The sequence below is a fragment of the Aptenodytes forsteri genome, unplaced genomic scaffold, assembly GCF_000699145.1.
Source record: "Aptenodytes forsteri isolate BGI_AS27 unplaced genomic scaffold, ASM69914v1 Scaffold340, whole genome shotgun sequence".
NCBI classification, from domain to species: Eukaryota; Metazoa; Chordata; class Aves; order Sphenisciformes; family Spheniscidae; genus Aptenodytes; species Aptenodytes forsteri.
The window spans coordinates 1442134-1467949 of NW_008795441.1; the positions used below are offsets into that span (position 1 = coordinate 1442134).

Genomic DNA, 25816 nt, shown 5'->3' on the forward strand with positions numbered 1-25816 from the left:
GCATCGTTAATGCTGTCTTTAAAGTTCAGTGTGAGGATTGGACGTGATGCCGATGAAAACACGATGTGGGTATGGGCTGATTGCTCACCCTGACTCTGTATTTGACGTCTGTCCGTCCCTGTGTTCACCTTTGCACATCTACAGGAAGAGCAGTGCACAAGCATGACTGTTGACTTGTTTGCTTAGCTATGTGAACAGTTTGGGGTGGCAGTGACCAGGGTCTTTGTGACACTGAGCAATAAAATTAGGTTTTACAGGTGACCTAAGGACTCTGAGGGGCACTGAAAGGACCCTGTTGTTTCATTTGGTACCCTATGAAGATACCTTTTTCCCCTTCCTTATAATGGAATCTGCTATTGCTCAGAGTGTGCAAATGTTTTTTGGGAAACTGTTGGGTGTCGTGTTTTTAAAGGACCTTGAATCTCAAGTGTCTGTACCATCAGCAATTGGGACACCCAGGCAGCATTGCAAGGTCTGTTCTGATCCAGTAATGCTTTGGCACTTGTGCCAGTGTCTTGATATTTATTCTCCACATCCATCTTTATGGTAATAGATTTGTCTAGATTTGTCCTGGTCAGTAAATATGTGCCATCAGGTCCCAGGTTTGCCGTTCTGGTAGGTTTCCAGTATCTGCTGTTTCTCAGAGCACCCGTCACTCCCTGCAGCTCTCTGAAAATCACTCCTCCTGGATTCCCCATCAAGATCACTCACCTTGATTCCTGTCCCCTGCCCCTGCTAGTCTTGTTGCTGACTGTTGTGTTTCTGTGGCTTTTCCCATCACTAGAGAGGGAGGTGGTGGCTGGCTCTGAGGAGGGACTTCTTCAGAGCTTCTCATCTCCTTCAGGGAAACTGGGTAGAAATCGGTCCATTTCATGAATGCTGTGGCCAGCATTTTCAGACTTCAGATCCAAAAAGGAAGGCAGCTGGTGAGGAAGGAGAGATTCCCATTCTGATGCAAAGCAAGTCAGAGCAGGTAGTGTACAGTCAGTCTCCTACTGCTTGGAGATTGGCTGTGATAAAATTTGTGGCTCAATTTCAGCCCAAAATGTTTCTTCGCAACGGGTATCCTAGAAGTCTTCCTGTAGCTTACAGATCCTCTTACAGCCACTCTTCCCTCCTGCAGGTAGAGTCAGTGAGTCACATACCTACAAGAGGCAGGTATTCATTAGCATCATCTAACACAGTCCCTGTGCTAGTAATAGCTGTAATTAACACTGTCTGTACACAGAAGCCCTGAGACAGCTTCTAAATAAACTACTTTAAATCCTGCCCCCTATAAATGTGTAATGCCACCTAATCAACATAATTTCCTATAGATTTCTGTCTCCTGTTGAATACTCCAGAGGCTAATAAGCTGTGAACTTCTGTTGAACTCTTTTTCTCATGGTTCAGATGTTCAGAATGGCTCTTTGCAAAGACTATCCAGTGTCTGGTATGTCCTGAATGCAGCTGGGTGCTTCTTGGAGTGAAGCTGGGCTTGGAGTTACCTTGAATGTAGAGGATGGAGGCGGTCAGATTGTCCTTTCTGACACATTTTTAATTGTGGTGACAGTTTTATGTCTGAACAGGGACTGGAGTGTTAATCAGTCATTAACATAAGCATGCTAGAAATGGTGGTAATGAGTCTTTGTAGCTGGTGGGTATCTCAGCAGGCAGGTGTGGTGAAGCTCCTCTTCCTCAGCTGTGGAGCTGGGTTTGGTGCTACTGTGTGCACTCCTGAGACTTATGCATAGCATAAAAAGAAAATAGATCAGCAGGGCTTTTCCCAGGTGACCCTCATACAGCTCTGCTGAGGCTGGACCTTGCTGTCCCCAGGAAAAGAGCTGCCCCTGACTAAAACACCGCAGAAATGCAGGCTTGGATGTGCACCCTGACCTTAGAGAATGCTACTTCATACCTTGGATGTGTCCATAACTCTGCATGCTTTTTTTTTTTTTTTTTTCTTTAAAAAAAGCAAGCTACTGTGCTGAGGCTTTCAGAGGGAGGACTCATCCCGGCTGGCACAGGGCCAGCACAGCTGCCAGTCACTCAGCCACAAGCCATGCTAGCAGTGCCAGGAGACAGCGCCACGCTTTCTTCTCCAGAGAGTGACATCTCTTGATGGTTCGCTGCCTGGAATAGAGCTTGCTGTGTGCTGGAGAGTTTCTTGCTCTCCTTGTCTTTTATATATTTTGCCATGTTTTTGTTTTCAGAAGGGCTTTTTTAAAGCTTAGCCATTAAGGATTGAAAATATTTTGCCAACTCATAATGTTGCTCAAAGCAAAGGGGCAGTTTCCTCACTACATTCTCAACCTCGTGGCTTCCCACCTTGCAAGAATAATGTTTCATCTCAATTCACTTTCTTGTGACTTCTCTTACAATGCAGATGAAAGGAAGATAAATGAATTGCTCAGAGTATAGGTGTACATGTTGTACTGAAGATACTCCTCCTCTAGGATTCTGTTCTGCAATTAACTAATTTCTAATCTCATTTTCTAATTTTCCCTTTCAAGGAGTTTTCAAAACAGTGTACAATGCAAACAAGAAGAAACCTGGTGCACAAGGAGGGACCCTTCCCAAAGAAGACTCTTGGATTTAGGGGGGTGCAGGTGTTTGGCACTTAAAATGTCTGCCACTCTGCAGATTATCATGTCACTTGGCTAGATTACTTGATGTTGTTTCCAGTTCGAATGACTAAAGATACATTGATGTGGCCCTTCGCAGGCAGGCCTATCTAAGAGGCAGGAGAAAAAACAAGTGTGAAACCAGAAATTCCTTCATTTGGTCAGCAGCATTGCTGTGCTCAAGCCGTGAAGTTCATGAGCTTCTATTTTGGCTTGTCTTGTGCTGAATGGGTTATGAATGCAGGCAAAGCAACCACAGCTTTGCCTGTGAAGGACTGTGTAGATTTATGCTAAATGACACAGATGTGGCTTTAGTGCCTATATATTCTTCAGCCTTGGAGCAATATGATGGAAGTGTCCCATGTGTATTATTTGAGGCACATGGAGGGTGGGAAAAGGGTGTACATAACACCACAGCATTTCCAGTGTGGTGTGTTTGAAAGCTGATGACTGTCAAAACACAAAGAAATTCTCATTCCTTAATTTGCTTGGATGATTTTTAGTTATTATTTATTTGCCCTTTGGAGAAGCCTAAAAAGGGTTGCATCGTGACTTTTCCAGGGGGATGCAAGCAATGAAAGGATGAAATTCATCTCGGTTCCCCTCGTGATCATTTGCAAAGTTGGAGAGAGAATATATTAGCTGACTGGCAGGATGGATGGAAATGCTGTTAGGGACCTTTACTAGAGAGCGCTCTGGCTAATGTTATCAAAATGGGTGCCGTCCCAACAGAAGGAACATAGTAGCTTGAAACAGAGATTTATCACGTCTTTAGCTGCATCTCGTGGAATCCATTTCCCTGGAAAAAAGGCAGAACTGGCAACAGAAGACGGTCTGAATTGCCCCAGCTGCAGCTATATTCATAGCTGATACTGGGCTGGTGCTTAAACACGGGTCTCCATATTTCTTCCAAAATCTTCTGGGTTTTTTTTTTTTCCCCTCCGAGTTCTTGCTACTGAAGCAGAACCCCGTGCTGCCTCTCCCACCCAGTTACTGAATCTTCTTGTGCCTATGAAATTACAGTCCATCTGTTGTAGGAAGCTGATAATGAGAGGATGGTGGTAAACAGAAAACTGGAAGCATTCACAGCACACCAGCACTGCTGTTCTACCTGCTGGATTGCACAGGTAAATGTATTAGGGTCAGAGCTCTGATGAAAAGAGTGTATTTTGCCAGGATGAGGTGTTGTGTTAAGGGTCAGGAGAGGAGGAGGGCTGGGGCAAAGCCAGAAATTTGTATGGGTAAAGGTTTTAAGCTTCATGTGAATCAGCAGAATAAAAAGTTTGAGTCTTTTCCAAAGTCATGGCTTGAGACCAATTTCTTTTGCTGTTGATGCTGGAAATCAGACCCATGCTGCCCAATATGAGCTTCCAAATTCTTCAAAGCACACTCCTGAGTGTGCCGCAGCTGCAGGGGGATTGCTAGGGGCAGAAGGGAAGGAGAGAGAGAATTAGGTTGTCTGGAAAGGTTAAATGTGATTGCAGGAGTGCATGACTAGCTGACTCCCTGACTGGGACAGGAAAGAGCTAACACTTGTGTAAAGCACTCTTTTGCGGATGATGTCCCTAACAACATTTCCATCCACCCTGCCTACCCGCTGATATACTCTTTCCACTATATCATTTCTAAATACCGTGTGCTTAGTTCAAACGGTGCTTTCTGTTTCTGTGACTTCTTGCTGCTCGGAGGCAGACTGTGCGAGGCTCAGACAGCAGCAAATTGTTTCCCGGTTACCTGTGGCCCTTCTGCATTGCTTGGAAGAATTCAGCAGTGCTTCTTTACAAAGTTGTCTCTTGATAAGCTTTCTCACCCCCTAGGAGTCTGGTTTAGAGAACTCATTTTTTTTTCCTGCACCAGACATGTTATGACACTTCAGATGCTAACGCTTCAAATAGTCACCTCCTCCCTTGCTTCAGCTTTCATGTATCAGCTTCGGTGGTCCTGTTCTGTAGTCTGAGAGACTCCTGTGCAATAAGGGATGCATCTGCTTTCTGGACAGCTGTCTGAGATGGAGATTATGCTTGTAAGAAGCCTGTGTTACAGGGAGTGGATGCAGTAATATGCAGTTGTTCAGACAAAGCAGCACTTCAATGTATTTCTGTTCCATATTTGAACAACCCTGGGCTAGGCATGAACCAGAGTTTCACAGACAACATGTCAGCTTACCATGGATGATAACAGCCAGTGATCTTGGACTTCTCACTGTATGGATACCTGCTATTTAAGTGCTCCCAATTCTGAGGGGACTGTATTTTTCAAGCCTTATTTCCTCCCTCAAGTCAGAAATAACAAACTGAAGCTCTTCTTGACCATGTGGCCTATGTAAGCCAACTCCTCATCTTTGCTGTGATCTCCAAAGCACACACTGTTGTTGAGACCTCTGTGATCAGAATAATGAAATGAAAACTTTCCAGTTGTACTTAGCTCTTGTGGATTTTTATCAGGTTAGTGCAATTTCATTGCACTGGATGTGGTAGTTTATGATTGCTTTGGTTATAATGGATTGTAGCATGATGGAATCCATAGGAAGTGGAAATAAATGAGTAGAATTGATTTTGTTTTATTTATGGCAGTGGATAAAGATGGAAAACTGACCATTTAAATTGCTTTAATCAGCACAGGAAAGTGAGTAAGCTACCTTTGTACTACTCTCCTTTACAATTTGATTGCTCATTTTACTAAAATCTAGTAATATTGTAACCACATCTGTTCCTGAAGTTAACTATCTGAACACTAAAGCCTGTGTTTAGAGCGCTTAGTTGAAGTAGGTATAAAAAAACCCCTGTATATTTGCTATATTCAGGCCCCAGCTTTGACTCTTGTGGGGCTAAGCCAAGCAAATCCACAGATGTGGGTGTTTTGTTTTTTTTCTGATAGTACCATACCATGTTGACACTGTCCCAACTGTGACTGAGCAAGGAACTCGATACCAGCCAGTTCAGAGGGCTGTTGGAGGAGCACTAGCCAGACAGGCCTTTTTGGAGTCTCCAGCTCTGTGGTTAGTTACTGTGCTCTCAGGGGGGCAGCGGGAGGGAGGCTGTATGCTTAGAGGAAGAAGGAAAAGCATCTTGTGTTACCTTGGCCTTATCAGTGTGAACTGGGGCTCCCTAGTTTTCCTCAATGATCGTCTGCTTTGTCTTTCCTGAAGCTGAATGAGTCAAAATGGTTCAGAATTTGAGATCCTTCCTTCTTCAAATGAACGAAGAAGTAGGACCCTGCTGCCTTTGGATATATGGTGATTTCTTCCCATGGGGTGGTTAATTTAAACCCTGCTGAACTTTGGTAGGTGTCAGAGTGAAATGAGTGATGGGGACATTACAATACAGAATACCTTCAGGGAAAGGGCAGCCTAACTGTACCCAAAGCCTACAGCACCGGTGCCACTCACGTGTCTGTGCCCTCTTTTAAAGTGTACAGTAAAAGCCCCTGCTTAAAAGCATATACTCTCTTTAAGCCAACCGGTCTTTGTGGGGTCAAGCCTATTTCTGGGGGTTTTGCTAAGAAAAATGCTAGTGTAAAGGGCTGTATTTGTTGAAGTACAGCAGTATATATTGCTGGGTATAAAACTTTATCAAGTGTCTCTCATCCCCATGGAGCATGATATGGTCTTATAATTAACTCACTCATAAAGTTTCATCGCTATTATAAAAATACTAGCTGAATAGACAGTGTTGGAGTTCTGGGGTTAAAGTCCTGAAGACTTACCTGACAGCATCAATTACTTCTTCAAACCTATTTGCTCTTCTGCCCTAAAAATGTTTTTCAGTCAGTCAAAATCATGTCCCTTCTCCCCCTTCCCAGCTAAATGACATTACAGATCCATATAGCAAGAATTTGCTGTGCTATTTAAAGAGAGATCTCCATCCTCGGGCCTGTATCTGCCTAATGCGTATCTATGTGTAAGTTAAAGCAAATGTACACTGGGCTATACACTGAAGCAACAGCCAAAGCTTTTTATCTTTTTCTTTCCCCAGGGTAACCACAGGAAGAAAAAAAAAAAAAGTAGGAGTGAGGAGAAGAAAAAAGACAAACAAATTTTGCAAATCCTTCCAATCTGGAGCACTAGGCATGAAGCAACAAGGAAAATGCTGGTTGATCAGGGATGCTGTATATATGGTGAGAGGCCAAGGCCATATTAAGTAACTCCTATGAAATGTTAACTTCCCCTCCCACCAAAACCAGGAACCTCTAGCACTGAATAGACTCGTGCTAAAGGGTAAGAAACTAGGCTGGAGAGAAATGTTGTGTATTTCCTTTTCAAAGAGTAAATATATTTATATCAAAGGGAAGATTAATTCACTTTTATTCTCTTGAAGTTAGGGAAGAAGCTTTCTGTAGGAAACTTTCTGTATCTTCTCATATAGAATACTTCAGTTGGAAGGGACATACAACAATCATCCAGTCCAACTGCCTGACCCACTTCAGGGCTGACCAAAAGTTAAAGCATATTATTAAGGGCATTGTCCAAATGCGTCTTAAACACTGACAGGCTTGGGGCATCGACCACCTCTCTAGGAAGCCTGTTCCTGTGTTTGACCACCCTCTCGGTAAGGACAGTTTATGTTGTAGCTTTCATTCTAAATAAAAGCCTATTTATTTATAGTCTAATCAAGGGCAAGTCGATTTTGTTTTCCTTTGCTACAACAAACACACTGGGGTATGATAACCTATCAAATATTCACCCATGATAGAACTGCCACAGAAGGAAGCAAGCGTAACATGAATCTTGAGCAAATGTAGCTAATCTTGCATTGTAAGGTCATGTTATTTTTAAACGGTGTAAAGAACATGTAGCACGGGGGAGACAGTGTTTGTGTAGACCTTTTGATTTGTTTTTATTTTGTAAAGCCAGTTTGGCCTTTTCAGTGATCCACAGGAACAAGCCAGTGGAATGTATGAGCCTCTGGAATCACAAGGGAAAAGGGATAACTCCTAATCCTCGCCCCCATTTGTAAAAATGTCTTTTTAGAAAATGTCAGGGAATGAGAAATCTTGCTGCCTCCAAACATCTTCCAGTAAATAGAGTTCAGCTCTGGACTGAAGTCAGACATTGCAGACTCCTATCGGGTAGCTCTAAGACTGCTGTGGCCAGTCTCTGTTGGTTGCATCAACATGAAAATAAGAGTTCTGTCTGAGGTGTGGTGCTCAGTCATGGCACTGGGAGCAAACTGCACTTTGTATAGTCATTATTACCCCTCAGGCAACAATCTTCTGGCGGCACTCAGTTTTAGCTAACTAAGGGTTTTCTGAAATTGGCCTTTTGGAATAATGTCAGTCTCTTTCAGATACTGCAAGGTCTTCTCTATTTCTTCTAAGTCAGCTGATCTAAGAGGAGCTGCTAATCCCAGTGGCAATGGAATTTGACCCATTTTCAAGATGTTGATTCTTTTTCTCTTGCTGAAGATAAAAGCCTTATCTTTGTCAAGTTTGGGTGAAGCATGGGACTCTGTATCCCAGACAGCAGACAAGTGTACCCTGGGCTGCTCAAGCCTTAAAGAAAAGTTTAGTCTCCTTGAAAATGGATTTTCTCTAACCTGGGAATAGATATATAACAGTATTGTTGTCAGGCATTATATAAACTTTATTGGTCAAAAGGCTGTCTTGATTACTGCTTGTAAACAAAATTTGGAAAAGGGAGGTACCAAGGTAGGCACTTCAGAATTAACAAGAAATTTGCCTTTTTTTTCTTTTTTTAAAGCTGTCTTTCACATGGCCTTGGTTTGAGATTTTCAATTATTTTGTTACAGTATTTCTTCCTTTTACAAAATGAAAAGTCTTTATTAGCTTGTAAAACTATCATATAGGATGTTAACTGAAACTGTCACAAGGCCTGTTGACTGTCCGTTAACATTTTTGTATCCTGAATCCCTTTGGTATTTGCTACCGCCCCTGGATACTTTGGGTGTTTTGAGGCATATTTCCTTCATTTTATAAAACTGTGCATTGGGCACGAGGGTCTGTTTCCACAGCCAAGTATTTACCTTGCAGAACTAAATTACTATTAGCTGTCAGCTGGACTGAACTAATATTTTTGAAGAAAAGTAAAACTGCATCTCAGTTTGATTCTGATGCTTTTTGACATTTCAATTAAAATACCAAAATGAAAGCCTTCATTTATGTTTTTTTTTAACTGAAATTTGCTTTTTGGTTTGTGTTTTGAAAACAAAAAAACAGAAGGAAAATTTTAATTTAAAAGAGAAAAAATATGTTTCTCTAAAAAAAAAAAAGTTCTGCAGTAGTTCACATAACTACTTGCAGTATTTAATAAAATCAGATTTTGAGCAACTCTGTTGAAAACATTTCTTTATACTTTTTTGTTTGCTTGGACTCCCAAACAATAAGTGACATTTCATCATAATTAGGAGGATGTTTCAGGTTATAGTTACTGTGTTTTCCATCCACAAGTATGAATGTATCCATGTTTTCTTCAGACCGGGCTTTTGTCAGCCAAAGACCCATGAGGAGAACAGGCTGAATTTTGCACTGTATCTGAAGCCCTCACCCACCTGAGATTTGTGCGTCTTATTCAAAGAACACTTGCACATTGTGTTTTCCATTAATTTAAGTTGGCTCAGATCTGTAAGTTCTCCTTCACCCAGATATGCATGTTTTCTGTGAGTGAGGACTGCAGGGTTGGGATTTAGGAATAAGATTTTGTTGTGCTGTTAAAAACAGATTTCATACTGGTTTTCATATTGATTATTCCCTTCTGCAGGAAATAGTTAAGCTTCGATAGGATTCTTGCCATTTCTAGTGCAAGGTGCTAGTTAGCAGAGATGGCAGTCAGAATCTGTCCTTGCAGGAAAAAGAATCAAGTAGAAAACTATAGGAAAACAAAGGGAAAAGGAGTAAAGACAGGAATTAATTCTGCTTTTCAGACTGACTTCTACAATCCAATTACAGCTATCAGTAAAATATTTACAGCTTTGTCTTTGGAAGCAGATAAAACTGCCCTTGTATTCTCTCCATATTTAGCTGAGTCTTTGGCTATAGATAGAGAGGATGAAAAATATAAATGAGTGTGAAGATATAAAAAGGCAAAAAAAACCCCAACCATCTGATCATGTAACTGATCTGATATGAACTTGCCATCATTATGATGACTGTGAGTTAAATTTTTCCAGATGTTCTCCCTAAAACTTTTTACTCAACCGTGTTATTCAATAGCTGTTTTTCTTCAACAAGAAGGCCTTTCCAGTGACACTCAGAACTGAAAAGAACAGATTTTCTGAAACTCTCCGCAAAGTAAAATGGTCACCATAAGGACACAATGGAGTGGAGTTGTGGATGAGTGCAGAGTATGCTGCCCTGATACATTTTAATCTGGTGGGTAAAACTGTGCATTTAAAATCTTATAGTTGAATGCTGCCGTGCTTACAAAATCGTGCATGACTTTAGAGAATAGTCCCGGTGAAGGCAGCAGGCCTATTTGTAAAGTAAGACATCAGCTGCCCTGTCAGGCTGATGTGTTACTGCTTGACAAATCAGGGGGTTCACAGAGATTTTGAGGGAATTACAGGAGAAGTGCCTGCCACTTCTACGCAGGCAAATTAAAAAAAAAAAAATATATGCAACAAGTGATTTGTTCATTCTTTCTTTTTGTTGTGTTCCTGTAAGCGAGAAGTAATGGGGGAAACTGAACTTCTGTAGACAGGAAGGATGACTTCTTTCCTCTGAAGTTCACGCAAGGGAAGGCAGCTTTCAGGACCTGTGGAGTGTGGTGGGCAGGAGAGTCACATCAAGGAGCTGGGAGAATGTTATTTATGCAGAGAAACTGTGGAAGGAAGCAGAGAGCAAAAAGCCAGGTCTCAGGGGTAGAAAGGACTAGGGAGTGGAGAGGACTGGATAGTTTGCATCTCAGGAAGGCACTGAGTTGGCTGGAAAGCAAGCTGCAAGCAAGAGCACACCTATAAGGACACAGTGGACAGCTAGGAGCAGTCCATTTTTAGTTCCTGTTCTTCTTGCCTTGTCACTTGGAATTGTTTCCATCTAAAAAAATAAATCATCTGAGTTTATATTCAATCGTTCCTGTCTTTTATCAGTTTAAAAGCAAGTTGGTATTCTTTGGGAAGCTTAGGGTAGAAAAAAGTTTAGGGTGAATGCTAGTTTACTTGGGCTATTGTCACATCCAGTCTCTGCTTTACTGAAACTGGAATAGGAAGATGAAAGCTCACAGTTTTGCCCAAATGTATTCAGGTCTATGGTAGAATAATAAGTAAAAAAAAAGTCAACAATCAGCAATGCTTGGCTTTTTGGATAACAACCAGTCTCTCCATCTCTGAGGAATCAAGCGGGTGGATTTTTAATAGGGTTTATTTGGCTTGTCAGTAAGTTAGGCAAGCAAAGAAAGTAGTTACAAATGTTTATGCCACATGAAGGCACTCTGAAACAATAAGAGAGCGTACAGGCTCGAATGTCTGCTGTTTACTCAAAATTTGACTGAGACTGAAATGGAAGAAGAATTGCTATGGCCAAACTTTGATCTTTTTTCCATCTATATATATATCTGTAGTATACTTCTGTCAAAAGTACCAGTTGGCAGGAGCTGTCAGATCCCAGGTGTTGCAGAATGGATTAGCCATTCCCCCAAATTGTGCTTCATACTAACTTGCATGTATTGTTCTGCCAGGTTTCATGAACCTTCCCAGTCATATCTCTGTGGATATGCAGTATGGTTCATACGATGTGAATTCCCAACTGCAGGGCAATGCCAGACTTGCCTCCCAAGCAGGTGTGCTGTTGAGCTGCACACACGCAGGAGATCTGCGTGAGCTGTCCAGAAATCCTGAATGAATATATGAAACCATCAATTTCTGCTAATGCAGAATTTCTGTCTGAAAAAAGATAGGATCTAGCAAGACTTGTATTTGCTATAATTTGAAACACAACTTTTTAAAATTTATCTTCTGTGCTGAAGTCAAAACCATATCTTAAAATTTTTTATCACTTCCACAAACCTTTTTTGCTTTGTATATGAAGGCTGAAGTTCTCCAATAATGAACTGCTACTGTTTGGCTGGACTTCAGAAAGAAGGAAAAATGTCAGGATGTACAATCATGTGAGTTGGTAAGGGTGAATCAAAATGCAGCACCCGAATCTGAAGATTGTATTTTGATCTGCTATGAACCTCTCCTGTTAAAATTTAAAATACCCTTTTCCCCAGACCTCCTCTAAAATAGAACAAACTATGTGGAAAAAAACCACGTTCTGGCTGTGGCTTAAATAACAGAAGTCAGAAGACCCGAGGGGTAAGGCTTGCACTTGATTCTTATTCCTTTCAGTTTCTCTGCATATACTCAGGTGAAGATCAGTCTTAGTTTTGGAATTCTTGTCTTGTCGCACTTTGCATCACAATTACCGTGTTTTGCTTGAAATGCTTCATTTGATCTGAGATTGGCTCAAAGCAGCAGATCTGAAAGTGTAACTGAGCTTGCTTTCTCTCCTGCAGCAATCCAAGAGAATCAGGTGATAGGGGATGCCTGGATGGTGTTAGTTCATTTGCATGTGAACAAGATAACTTCAGTTTATTCCCCCCCTACATACTGCAAAAAAGGTAAGTTGCGGTCTCTGAGGTAATGGGGTTAGCAGTATGCTGTGAAAGAAAATTGTTACCTAGCTCAAACTTATTGTTGTATCCACTGCAGTGATCTTGCTTGATAAACTAACACCTAACTAGAAAATATATGGCAAATCTTAATATTATTCAGGTGCTTTCGAAACTCTTCCTATAAGTTCCTTGGGAAGCAAGTGGAGCTTGCCTTGAAATGGAAGACAGGGTTTCCAAATCACTTTGAGGGCTTTTCTGCTAGCTGTAGGGATGGAGGAGAGTATTTGTCTTGTTCCCTGTGGCAGGAGAGAATTTCATTTTTGCTGGCACCTTCAACTATTCTGCTTTTCCACTCAATATTTTTGAAATGTGTTTTAGTCGGGGCAAGACAGGGTGGTCAGAAATCAGACACAGCCCGACAGATGGCAGGCGAGATTTCCAAAAGCACCTGAAGGACACTCGGGGGGAAAAAAACTCTTCTCTGATCTCAGCTACAAGAAGGAGAGTCCAAGCAATTCACGTGGGCTGCTTGTTACGCTGATCCCAATCCAGGGGAGACTTATGCCACTGGAGCTCTACTGAGCTGGAGGCAGTTACTTGGGACTTGCACTGATGTGAATCTGGGCCAACGTGCCTACAAATTGGCTCTGATCTCTTGTCTTTCAAGTAAGAACAGAACTATCTTGTGATTTTTACAGAGAACTTGAAAATGAAAAATCCTGCATAGCTTGGTTGCTTATAGCAGAGCTTCCCAGCTGTGATGAGCGGCTTTGGGAGCTTCCATTTTGGGGTGCCAGACCTGGGGCACCTAAACAAGGCCTGAAGTGCTCTGAGCACTTCTCTTCTGAAAATCAAGCAGTTTGTTTTAAGCCTCTGAAAATGTAGGCACTTAGCTTTCTTTGAATATCTTGGCCCTGGGGACTTACAAAGCCACAGACCACTGATTTTTTTTTTTTTTTTTTTATGGTACAGTGGGACTGTTATGAATTTCATTTCTTGTGTTTTTCACTTGTAAACAGTAAGAAAAAGCTCCTCATGTTAACGAGCACTTTGCTTTCCTTGTCTTACTCCCTATCTGTGTAGGATATAGCGTAAATGAATATGAAACAAAAGGCAGTCTGCCTTTCTCTAAACAGCTATGCCAAGTCTCAGATCATGTTAAGGTAGCTCGAGTTGAGTACCTCCCCCTTCCCCCGCCACCAGTATTTGAACTGTTCTTGTCTGAATGAATTTTCTGCCGTCATGGTTTTACATTCCTGATTTCTCTGATATACATCCTTCCTCCAGAGCCCCTGCCCAAACTTTCTTTCCTGAAGGGACAATACAATTGCAAGTCATGTACTAGCAGGCAAGTTTTAAGCTCAGGCAATGTGGTTGCATCTCCATGAAACCATTGGTCTCTGCTCTCCTTTTCCCACTCTTCTATGGTTGGTTTCTTTTTCCTTATTGATTCCTTGTTTCTTAGTGATTCTGCCTCTTCTGAAGGTCTTTATGTTAAGTGAAGCACATACTTAAGATCTGTCCAAACCACAGCAGGCTTGTTTGTATGTTGACAGGTTTTTCTGAACTGAGGCTTCTCTCAGGAATACCTGATATATTTTATGGCCTTAAAGAGTCAATAGTTCATCACCTCTTTTTAGCACATTGGCAGTGAGACAAATAGCTTGGACGTTTTTTCCTGGTTTTGGCAGAGGAAAGTTCCTCCATGATGGTGGAGGCATTGAAAAGGAAGGTGGTTCTTACACTGGAGGGATAACCTTCCTAACCTCAGAAAGTATGAGGTGGGCTTAATCAATTTTGATACTAAAACATGGATGAAAAAAAGGGAAGACAGCAGGGTCAAATCTATAGCAGTAGTCAATGGGGCATCCTTGCTGTGGAGGTGATGAAGGAAAGTAGATTTTTGCCTATTGTTCCCCCATATAGCATTTCATTCTTAATATGGAGCTGCCACATGAGATCTGTGTATGTACTGCAGATCCCTGACAAACAGAATCCGGTTCATGATGTGGTTATGCAGCTGTTTTCACCTGGCAAAAGATGCTGCTCTGCCAAAAGGCATGGTCCTTTTTCTGCTCACTCCTGTCCCCCTGTGTTCATGAATGGCCTCATGGTGAAAGGAAAGGGTTAGTTTTTAGCTGGATCCATCTGCCTCATTGTGCAGCCATATTGAAACTCAGGCGGTGGAAGGGGGTAGTTAGGAATTAGCAGTTAGGGTGCTGAAACTGGCAGTGTGAATTGGTTCTGGTTCAAACACATGTATACCCAGGGCCCAAAGTAACTTTCTGATGTTGGTAGAGAGTAAAATGGAGTGCAGAATTTGCCCTTCAGCATAGCCATAACAAAGGGTAGTGCTTGTAACCTTCCAAATGCTATGTATGACATTCGTGACAGTATAAAGCTAACATAATGTGAAATGTGACTTCGGAAGAAAGCTGGCTTCTGAATTGCATGTGTGAGCGCACATGTGTTTGTATATTAAGATGACCTTTCTGGTACAAGGTATAGGTCTTTGCAGTCCATTCACTTATAAGCATGCCTTTGCTTTCTGTACGTCTCCTTTCCCATGTGTATCTCCAGCCTGGATCACTACAGGCTAGACCCAAGCAAATAGAGGAATAGCTAACAAAAACATTTCCCAGTTCCCTGGTTTTTTTGTTTGTTTGTTTGCAAAGAGTGAGATTGGTGTCTCTCAAACTCCTTCTATGAATCAGAATGATTGTCAGGTATCTTCTTGTAGGAAAAATGGTTATGTCTTTCCTAAAGCACATTAAAGTTACCAGGGAACATTGTTGCCTTGCTTCTCCTAGCTCTGCACACTTGTAAAGCTCATGTCAAAGCAGTGAGCTCCTCTACACCCAGTCTGTCTTCCACCCTATCTCTGTCTGTCTCTTTCAATCATCTGGATTCAGGCCTTTCCCATGTGTTTCTCATCCAAGTCTCCAATAAGGTCTCCACATCACAGAGGGTACTCAAACCCATTGCCCTCTCTTCTCTGTCTTTTATTATGTGCACGATGGTTCAACCTGGTGCTATAATGACCTGTGCAGGAAATATTTTTATGTGATACTGGCGTCAATTTAGACTAACCTCAAACCACTGTATACAAAGAAGTCCCGATTGTTACTGTCAGTGGTTAGAAAAGGTCACCTAAATCCTTTACAGCAGTATATGTCCAGCTGCAAAAAAAAGTCTGTATATCTCTTTTTCTCTTGCTCTGAGCTAATTAAAGCTTTGATCACCTGGGTATCAAAAGATGCCTCACCATTTTAGTTCTCGAAGAATAATAATGTGCATGCTTCTCCCACAGCTTGTGACTTTATTAGGCATTTTTATGTCTGGCTAATGAGGAAGATGATTCTTTTTTAAGACTATAGTATAGGTTATAGGGAATATGTGATAGTTACAAAGGTCTGTAGTCAGTTAGGAGACAGCATATGGAACATTTCACCTTATTTTAGCTGTTGTCCATTGAAATTTTACTAAAAGATGTTTTTCTCTTGCAGCCATTTATTTTTCCTGGTGATGTCCTTTTCATTTATTTGGGGAGGGGCAGCACTTTGGGACCTGTGCTAGGGCTTCTAGTGACTGTGTACTCTCCAAACACAGAATAAAAAGACTAGGGCTTTCCACAGACTTTGGTCTTCCCACTTTACTACTTTTAGTACAAGTATGCTTGTAGCAGTCACAGGCTGTCCCACTAGCTAATGTGCGGACCCCAGATCACATGTTGGAGACCACTCAAAAGCACACTGAGAACAGACTGTCAATTTGCCTAGACCATGTGCTGTTAGGAGAACAAGTGATGCTGTACATTGTCCCTTACTGAAATGTAAAGTGTTTGTTTCAGAGCGTGAGGACTGTCTTCATTGCTGTGGGTGTGATTTCTCTAGCAGGTTTTGTTGTCTTCCAACAGGCAGAGCTAGTGTCTGGCCTGTGATGCAACCCCTACAACAGTGCTCAGAGACCAACCTGAAGAAAAGTGTTGCAAGGGTGTGTAAGCAAGCACGCCTCCAAGGAGGGGCGGGAGGAGGTGGGGCTGCACAACAGACTTTTAATGGCAGAATAAATGGGAGGGTGTAGGGCAGCGCTGTACAGTCAGTCCAGCACACCCGTTGTGTCTCTGTTCTCTTCCCCTGTGATCTGCAAGAGTGTATTGTCTGCACCAAATTTTGAAGAAATACATACAAGCAGATTTTTGTTTTGTCTTGTTTTCTTTAAACTTTAGTTTACCCATCAGCAACTTTGAAGATGACAAGAATTTTGACAGCTTGCAAAGTGGTGAAGACTTTGAAAGGCAGATTGGAGTTTTGCAATGTGTCTGCTGATCACTGGAGTTTCGCAAGGACTGGTACCAGGTTGTTGAGCATCAAGGTAACAGTAACTGAGCTACTGTGGTTTAATAGATGTGTTTGGCATGCTGAGAGATAGCTTGCTGCAGATAACAGGGCTTACCTAGACACATAAAACTGAACCAAAGGAGATTGGTCTGAACCCTAAGCAAGGGGGTTGCTTGGCTAAATGGTTTTATTAGCTAAGCAAACACACTTTTTGTGCAGTCTGGAATGGAAATTATAGGGTAAATTGCACCAAAAGGTGGAAGTTCAGGGTTTCAGTTAATTATTATACGGTATTTTCTTTAGAAACACTCCACCCTTCTATAGGACTGATAGCTAACAGAGCAGATCTTTCAGTCCCTATGAGCATGAATCAGCTAGATATTTAAAAATATGCATCACTTGAAGCATGCGATTAATCCTATTGGATCCACAAAGGATCCATTTTCAATGTATTGGAAACCATGATGGCTCTGAGATTACTCGGGGACATAGACAACTCTTTGTGAATGCATCAGTGTATCAGCTCTTGATTTACTGGGGCTGGAACCCCTTAGTTCACTTCCCTAACTTTCTTCTGCTCTTTGTTACAAGAGCTGTATTTGACCAGCTTTGTTAGTGTAACTCAGGCAGGTGTGGCAGAGTACAGTGGTGGCAGAGTACAGTGGTGAAATTGGACTTTCTGTGTGAATTCTGTAGCACTGGCAGTGTTTTGTCATCATGCACTTTGCATTGAAAAGGCGCTCTTGCACGTGTATCCTGTTGAATCAACAGTGTAATAGAATTAGCAACTGGAGGAATGATGTTTCAGTGGGTGGTGGGGAAGAGCTCTTAGAGACTTGGGCTGCGGGAATGCAGTGGATGCCGCCTTACCTGGCAGGGTGGAGTAGAGGGCTGATCAGTATCGTTTCTGTCCACCGAGGACTAGGGTTTCTCTTACCTGTCCCACAGCCACTGATTTTTTCAGGAGTTCTCTGAGCTCCTGGCAACAGACCCATTACTTTAAAAAAAAAAAAAAAATTGGCTGCAGAGAAAAACTGGATGACGAAAGAGGCATCCCTATTTTCATCCCTTCCTTCAGCATGTGAGTTCTCAGTTTAGCTTTGTCTCACCTGCACTTAAAAACAGAGCCTGTGTTGTGACTGGTGTTCTTGCTAATGGACCTGTCTTCCCCTTCCCGAGAATGCACAGCAGACATGAACTGTTACCTTGTTCACTGTCTTAAAACACAGCACAGTAATTCTCATCCCAGCAGATTGATCCCGACTCTGCAATCAGATCTGGCTTAGGAGGAAGTTATTCCTCCTTGTGATGACAACAGGAGTCCTACCTATGAATTAGAAAGCCATCATGGTTACCAGTTTCTGCAGCTGCACCATCTGAAGAGGAAGTAGGGCTCTGACATGAGGAGCAAGTTCCTTGGTTGTTCCTCAGGCTGGTGAAGCTATGTTGGTTTGACAATGACACACGTTAAAACTATGTCAGAGCCCTCAGGTGGGGCAGTGCTGTCTCTCACATCTTCCAGGGCAGGTGCCAGCTTCTATTGTTCCATTTTGAAATCTCAACACTGGGCTAGAAAGTGTCTCTTGGTGTGACAAAGCAAATTGCTACACAGTTTGAACAACCTCTTCTCTTTCGGCTTTGTGCTTCAAATTGAAACGGGATAGGAGAAAATGGAGACTATTTTACTGCCAGTATTGCTGGATGAGTGGAACCTGTGAGTGCACTGAGAGGTGCTGTTGGCAAATGTCACAGTGTCTAAAGGGTAGGAGCTGAGGATTCATGCTTGGCAGCTTGGTTTATGACTGGTGACGGCCTGTAACATCAGTATGCTGATGCTATGTATTGTAGAACAGGAGCCCATGCAGGTACACTCAAGTTCACTAGGATTTTAGAAACTGTTGAGCCAACTACGTAGGACTGAAGAGTTCTGTTGGAATGCCCATCCTTCCTTGTCTCTATTGCCTCTGATACCTCTCTTGCTTTTTGGAGCTGGTTCAGTTATTTCTGCCATGCTCTGTAGACTACAGCAGTTGAAGGCTTGTGATGCACAGAAAAGTGAGGTCAAAGGCACTTTGTGGTTATAAGTCTGCTGCAGTAAAAGGCATCTTCCGCTGGTAAAGCTTTGTAGCCGTGGTTAGGATTGCTGGTTCAGCTTTTGATGAGACACCATCTTTCTTTACACATCCCAGGATAATTCTGGTAGGCACCTGTAGCAGACTGGATCTGATGCATTCTTATACTGATGGATTAGCATCTGAAGTTTGGATTTGGCATCTTAAATGACCGATTGATGGTGTCACTCATTTAAGGACTGCACAGCGACAGACCTACAAGGTCATATCTCATAATGCTGAGGCATCCAATTAAGAAGTTTCATGCTCATGGAAAACTGCTGCCCTACTCTGATGAAGTTACAGTACCAGCTGTTCTAGCATCTACCTAATGCTGTGCTTGTAAAGCTAAGGAGTGATTGCTTAAAGCCAATGACACCAATGCTGAAGGCAAGGAGAATGAATACCCGTTAAGAAAGCAATGCCAAGTGAAACCCTTGGGAACTATTTTAACCTCAGTCCCAGCAATTGCAAATACACCCCAGATGGGTCAGAATTAATTGGGCCCTCTTTCTGTTTTAAGCTGTATGACAGGATCTATTGCAGGGCGGCCAAGACCTACTGTTCATATGAAGTGCTGAGTCTGGTGGAGCATTTGTACCTGCACTGCGACTAGCTGGCTCACCACAAGGTGTGGTGCTAGCCAGCCAGCCCCAGAAGTCTCTTTCTGACATATGTCACACCTTCTGCCTTGGCATTGACACTGGGGAAAGTTGTTTCCTTATTAGACTTCATTATTTGAGTTCAATACCTACAGGAGTTCGTGCTGTCAGAGTGGATGCTTGAACTCATGGAGAGTAAGAAGGCTGATATCTAGTGTAGTTTAGGAGCCTGTGGCTCTTGAGATCTCAGCTCAGATTTTTAACGCCACGTTTGCCAGGGGCCACGTGATTCTGTTTCAATTCAGAATCTGGAATACAAAAACTTGAACCTTTCCTGGCCTAGGGCTTTTGCTTTAAGACAGTGTCAGGCTTATACACATTTTTCCATGGGACATACAGAAGCAGAAGCGGAAGAGACTCTCTAATATACATATGCAAGCAGTAAAGCAGCACCTGAGGGAAAACTTAAGGATAAGTGGTCCTAAAAAGCCAACCTATTGCATAGCTTTGTGTCAGAGTGTGGAAGTTAACTGTAGTTGTGAGACAAGTGACCAAGTAGTGACTTATGGCTGGGTTTAGTGTTCCAGCCATCATTAGGGGTAATGGACATTTGTAAGAAGTTTGGAGAAAGAGTGAAATGCAAAGTAATTAAGGTGTGTGGGCTAATGGCAGTATAGGTAATGATCCCATTCTCCCATTATTGCAGGCTTAAATGAGCGTTTAGTTGCCTTTTATTGCTTTTTCTCAGTGGGCTATTTTAGGGAGCATAACAAAATAGAATGAAAACGTGTTTCTAACCTATGTATAAGCTAAGTAAAGTATTAGAGAGCATGAGGGAGAGGTGGTAGTTTTAGTAGCATGCCTAATAATTCTTTTCCCAAGACTGTTTTCTGTCCAGTTAAAGTCAGTATATGTAGGGAAACACCATTGTAGGTGAGCAGTCTGAGATGTGGGGACTCACAGGTCCATATTTCCCTATTGCATCCCATCCTTCAGTTCTAAAGGAGAGGTGGAGCATCCACGGGTGAAAGAGGGGCACAGAGAGCAGATCAGACACCCCTGTGGGCTCTCTGTAGAGGTGCTTAGCATCACTGGTTTTGGGGTAATCAAGCTTCTTCGTAATTCAGGAATGGGCAGAGAGACTGCAGCTTGAACCTCGCATCATTTAATGCTCATCTGAGGCATTTAAATGGGGATGTAAAGAGTAGTATGAGCAATAAATAGGTGGCTTGTAACAGTATAGCGGGCTCAGTAAGGAGAGGATTGGGAGAGCTATAAAACCCACCAGGAGCAAGCTAAAAATATAGTTAGAAATGAGAGGGAGAGGAGGAAAATTTTTGAGCGCTGGCTTTAGAAACTATTTCAGATTACTGTAAAAGGGCTCTTCAAATATATTTTGAGGTAAGTGGAAAGTAACTGAGAAAATTACTGCATTGGAAGCAGAGAGATGGGTGAGGACGTGAAAGATCAGTCACAGGCTACCCCACTCGTCTCCCTTTGGAGGTGAAAGTGAAGGGGAGGTAAAACGGGGACTGTTCCCTTAGAGGTGGGGGGAACTTAGTGAGCTGCTACTGCAGGGGAGAGAAGGGGTGCTCAGTGACTTCTGCTAGGTGCCTCAGCTGTCTTGGTTCCCCCTCCTCCTTTGATTTTTGTCACAAACAAATATTTGTGGCATTGTTGTGAACAGCCTTAAGATGAGTTCAAGTTGTAGGAGCTGTGACTTTTCTACCATGGTACCTGTGTTGTGTTTCTGGCTTTGCTTTCTCTTTGGCTTGGATGGTAAAGGAACTAATCCAAAACTTCTCCCTAAAGTTAGCCTAAGTGTGAATCCCAAGACACTGACCTGGCTTTTGATTCATTCTTTATTCTTGCCCTTTCTTCTTCTCTTAATTTTAGCCAGAGCAAATGTGCTAAAATAAAATTATATATATATAAAAAAAGGGTTGGCAAAGGAAGTCTTGACTGTTAGCAATGTCCAGATAGATTTCCAGCCTGTGATGGCATAGTACTCACAAGAAGAGACATTTTTCTATCAAAGGGAAAACTCCTCCTTTGTTGCTGGTTATTTGGTCTTGAGAGAGTGGATGTAGCACAGTCCTGGCATGAGCTTTCTACTGTAGAAGAAATCTGGTGTCTTTTGGCTTCTTTTGCACTTCTGATACATTGGCTGGGGTTTTGTCCCCCAGAGATGTGTGGCATAGTACTCACAAGAAGAGACATTTTTCTATCAAAGGGAAAACTCCTCCTTTGTTGCTGGTTATTTGGTCTTGAGAGAGTGGATGTAGCACAGTCCTGGCATGAGCTTTCTACTGTAGAAGAAATCTGGTGTCTTTTGGCTTCTTTTGCACTTCTGATACATTGGCTGTTATATAGCCAGCCAGATTTGTGTGCCAAGAAATGCGGCAGAGGCTGTCGTGCTGCGTGGAATCATGGCCTGCCTTAGAAAGACGTTTTATCATATTCTTATTGGAGGGAAATAAACTGGCCTGCGCTGAAATTGAGTCCCAGCTGTGTCTCTGCCATATGTCAGTGCCCATTCTGGCTTCGGTACTCAGCATACTTGTAGTCCTCTAGCAGCCCAGCATTCAGGGTTCAGCTTGGCCTTGCCAAGATAAACTGAGGGATTTCTTTGGAGGGGAAAAACTTTACTTCCTTGACTGGTTGCTCTGTGAGGCAAGTAGAAAAGAGGAAAAATTACCTGTTCACTTTCCAGTACAGGGGTTTATAGCAGACACACTTTGAAAAGCAAATTGTACTGCAGATCTTTTGAGATTTTGCAGATCTTTATCATCCATCCTGTAGATGGGAAGGGCTGCTAGAGCAGGGAACTAACTGGAACTAAATTAATCTGTTTTTTTACTTACTGTTTTTGTTATTTTTTTTAACTGCTTTGTTAACTTCATGTGTGAAGTGCTTACTGAAGTGGGACCTGAACTAGTTAACTCTTCAAGTTGCTTTGACAAAATGCACAAAATTTAGCAATACCGCAGCGACAGCATGACCCTTTCTGTTAGCCATCTCCATCCTCAAAGCTCTTCAAGAGCCCTGCAGTCTCTCTGGAGCACAGGGAGCTCTGCTAAAGGTAAAGCTACTGGCGTGTAGGAAGGAGAAATCAGACTGCAAATGGTGTGTCTCACGTTGGGGTTGTGTATTGAAGAAACCTTTTAGTTGAGACTACAACTCAAATCATGAGATTTATCCGAGACTACATGGGGATACTTCTGAGAAGGGTGGAGACAAAAGGACCTCATGGAAGCTCTAGGTTTTTGTTTATTTGTTCCTTGGTTTTTTTGAAAGTGAAAATCTCTCCCAGCTAATCCCTGATTGAGCCAACTGGCCTTCTTTGTAGCCTGTAATTCACTTTTCACATTAAAAACAAAACTGAAAAGACAAGGTAGGCTGGCAGCTTAGGGATATGGTAACACCGCTGCTGGACATGTAAGCAAGAATAATTGCTTCTAGAATGCTCAACAAAACAACCACTTAATTAAGAATAATAAATCAAGTAAGGGAGGGAAACATTTGAACATCTATCCCTTGCTATAGCTGAACTTGCAGGCAGGTTATGGTTGCTCAGGGACATTCTTCTGCATTACTTGAACACTGTGTAGGGGCTCTAATAGTACAATGGGGGCTTCTGTTCAACAGAAATTATTTCTGTGCTGGTCTGGTGTGTAGAAGGGCAGGTGATCTGTGGTGGGAGGAAAGACATGCAGATTCCTGTCAAGTACTATAGTGAGAGTGAGGCTCTAAAGGTCACAGTGATTGCTCTGGATTTTGGCCATCAGGAGTTAGATGGATCTTAACTTCTCTGGTCATTCCACTGTTGTGGACTTTGCTTCCTGAAGGATTCTCCCAGGCTATGTTTGCAGTTGGGACTGCGGTTCAGGTGATTACCTCAACTTGTACCAATGAGTGGTAGGACTTGCTTGAACTGGAGTTGATTTTTGGGTGGACTCAAATATGTGGCCTGCTGGGGGAAGGGATCCATCTCTTGAAACCAAGGCTGAGAGAAACTGGTTCCTACAGTCAGTCTCCCATGTTGGCAGTGTGGGCTGGGTTTTCAGCAGGCTTTAGAAAGGGCAGAGGTCCTGTCCAAATTCCAGTCAGAGGCACCCAGGTGACCTCTGTGCTTTGTAATGCTTTGAGTGTCTCGCAGCTCTCTGTAATGAGAGGCTTAGTGAGATTAGGGAGCTCCCTAATCTCACTATATTTACTATGTTTATAGCTGGGGAGGGAGGGGATTTTGGTGTTGCTGACTATCCCATCCAATGATGTGGGAAGGTTCAGAAAATGATGGCTAAACCTTTTGAGAATGACTGGATGTTTGACATTAATGAGGAAAAAATGCAAGGCTAAAAGCATCCCAGATGCACAGAATTCAATTACTTGGCAGTGCAGTTTGATTTCTAGTGTATTTTGTAGTACATTAGTAATTGATCTGTGCAGTATTTGTAACTGCAGAGGAGCTCTAGATGAACGTTTGCCATGATTGTTACAAAATGTTCAATGCTGGGAATGAAATTTTTCCTTGCTGTGATTGTTCATCTGATTTATGGTTAATGGAAAGTAGCTCTCCTGCTCCTTTCTACAGCAAATTGATCTTGATTCTTCTTTAAAAAATCACAGTAAGAGGAATTGTTCTGTAAAAAAAAAAACCCCCAATATGAAGTTAAATTAGGGTGAGAGCTGCTGCCTGGTGGACACGCTTGGCACATCTCCTGTGGTGCAGACCATTGGGGTTTTTGCACTGGTGGTCACTCTGTGACTGCAGCTCTGTGCCCAGGAGGCAGCTGCACTTGCATTCCAGAAGTGGAAGTTTCTCAGGACCCAAAAGGTTCATCGTCCAAATTCTTTTAAACCCAGAAATTCATTGGCAAATCTATTTCCACCTTTGCTTACTCCGTCTCTTCCCCTGCATGTCATCAGTGATCCTGCTGTCTGAAGGAATCTCCCAACTCATTCTGTCATTTCTGTTGTGCATATACTTGTTATTCTTTTGGTAGAAGGTGGAGTTCCCAGGTGGTTTCCCATCCAATTCCTGACAGGCTAAGAAAGGTTTAGTTTCCAAATGAGGCAAAAGAGGGTGTGTTTAGTCTGGTGTGTGCAAAGACCCAGCTGTGCTACTGAATCTCTTAATGACTTTTGTAAAAGTCACTCTCTGTGTCCCATTTTCTGCAGCTGTAAAATAGTGATTAAGCCTGTAAGGGATTCCACAGTTAGTGTGGGACTCAGTTCTGCTAAACACTCTCTGAAAGAGGTGCAGTTTTATGGGAAGTTTTCCTCTAGGCTGCTTATTCCATATCTACCTCTTCCAGGACAATTTATACCTATCCCTGAGGTAACTGAGACCACAAGTGTCTGTCTGATCTGTGAGTTCCTCTCTTCTTGTGTCCTACAGCAGAATGGACTGGTATTTTGAGTTTTGCCATCTGACACCAGTCCAACTAAGCATACACTTATTTTTAGTGGCTTGGCTGTACAGTTGCAACAGAAGTTAAGTACCTATCAAAGGTCACAACTGGATGAGAGCCAGCGTACTCAGCAGCAAGCCTTGAGCAAACGTTGAGGAGAGAGGTGATCCTTTCCCTACAGAGTTATGATATTGGTTAATTGCAAGATATAATGGGTAGAAGAAATTAACAAAGTGATATGGAAGGGTGATCCCACAGTAATAGCAGCACATGCTCTGCTTGTGGTGAGGTTTGCCAGCTGCCTTGCCCTCATTAGGAGCACAATGTTTCCTCAGTGTTAGAAAGAAAAAGAGCATCAGGAGACTAATAAAAGAGACAGTATCTTGGCAGCTGGGAATGGGAGAGGGGCAGGAATACTTACAATGTGAGGCATGAAAGGCAGGTGTCCTAGGTGTTACCTGTATAAACATCAAGCCTTTTCCTCCTGTATTTGAGTCTCTTCATGTGCCTTTCTCTAGGTGCAGACAGCGAACTTGGTGCTGGAAGATGGGACGAAGATGAAGGGCTATTCTTTTGGCTATCCATCCTCCACAGCAGGGGAAGTCGTATTCAACACTGGTCTTTCTGGGTAAGGCAAAAGCAAATGAGATATAAGCAACAAAACTTCTCTGGGAGCTTGTTAAAGTGTGAAAGCTGCTTTTTCCAAGCTCGTAGGGTCCTGATCCAAGCATGTAGTGTTCTGTATAAGAAAACACTGTGGTCCAGGGATACAGAGAGAGAGATAGTTAATTAAGAGACTTCAGGCAGTCCTCTTATGTCGTAGCATTTGTGGTGATGAGTGACTTTAAAGACTGATATAAAACTAACCATGATAGTGAGGTATGTAGGGATCCAATCACTTCCCATTGAAATGGAGCCATTGCTGAGTCAGAGCAGAGGACCTGTCTTTGTTCTCCCTCCAGTGCCCTGATCAAATATAGAGGTTTGAAACATCTGCAGCCTTCTGGGTAATGGAACTTGGCTTCTGAGTGCAAAATTTTTAAATCCCGAGGTTCCCAAGTTGATCACCTATATGACCCATCCCTTATGACATTTGTTTGCTCATACCACAGTTAAGGATGCATTTAAACTCTGTGCCCTTTCCAGCTAAAGGGTAGGATCAGATTCATGCCTATCCTAGCATGACTGTCTGTCCTCTT

At 42.5% G+C, this 25816-nt stretch overlaps 1 protein-coding gene across 1 annotated transcript in view; it reads left to right on the plus strand.

Annotated features, from left to right (window-relative positions):
* The first annotated feature begins 16401 nt into the window (after positions 1-16401).
* Positions 16402-25816, plus strand: part of CPS1 (carbamoyl-phosphate synthase 1) — a 100533-nt gene continuing 91118 nt past the window's right edge. Inside the window, exons 1-2 of the mRNA XM_009281077.1 lie at positions 16402-16524; positions 25136-25245. Of these exons, the coding sequence (XP_009279352.1) occupies positions 16402-16524; positions 25136-25245 (233 nt within the window). The remainder of the gene's footprint in view (positions 16525-25135; positions 25246-25816) is intronic.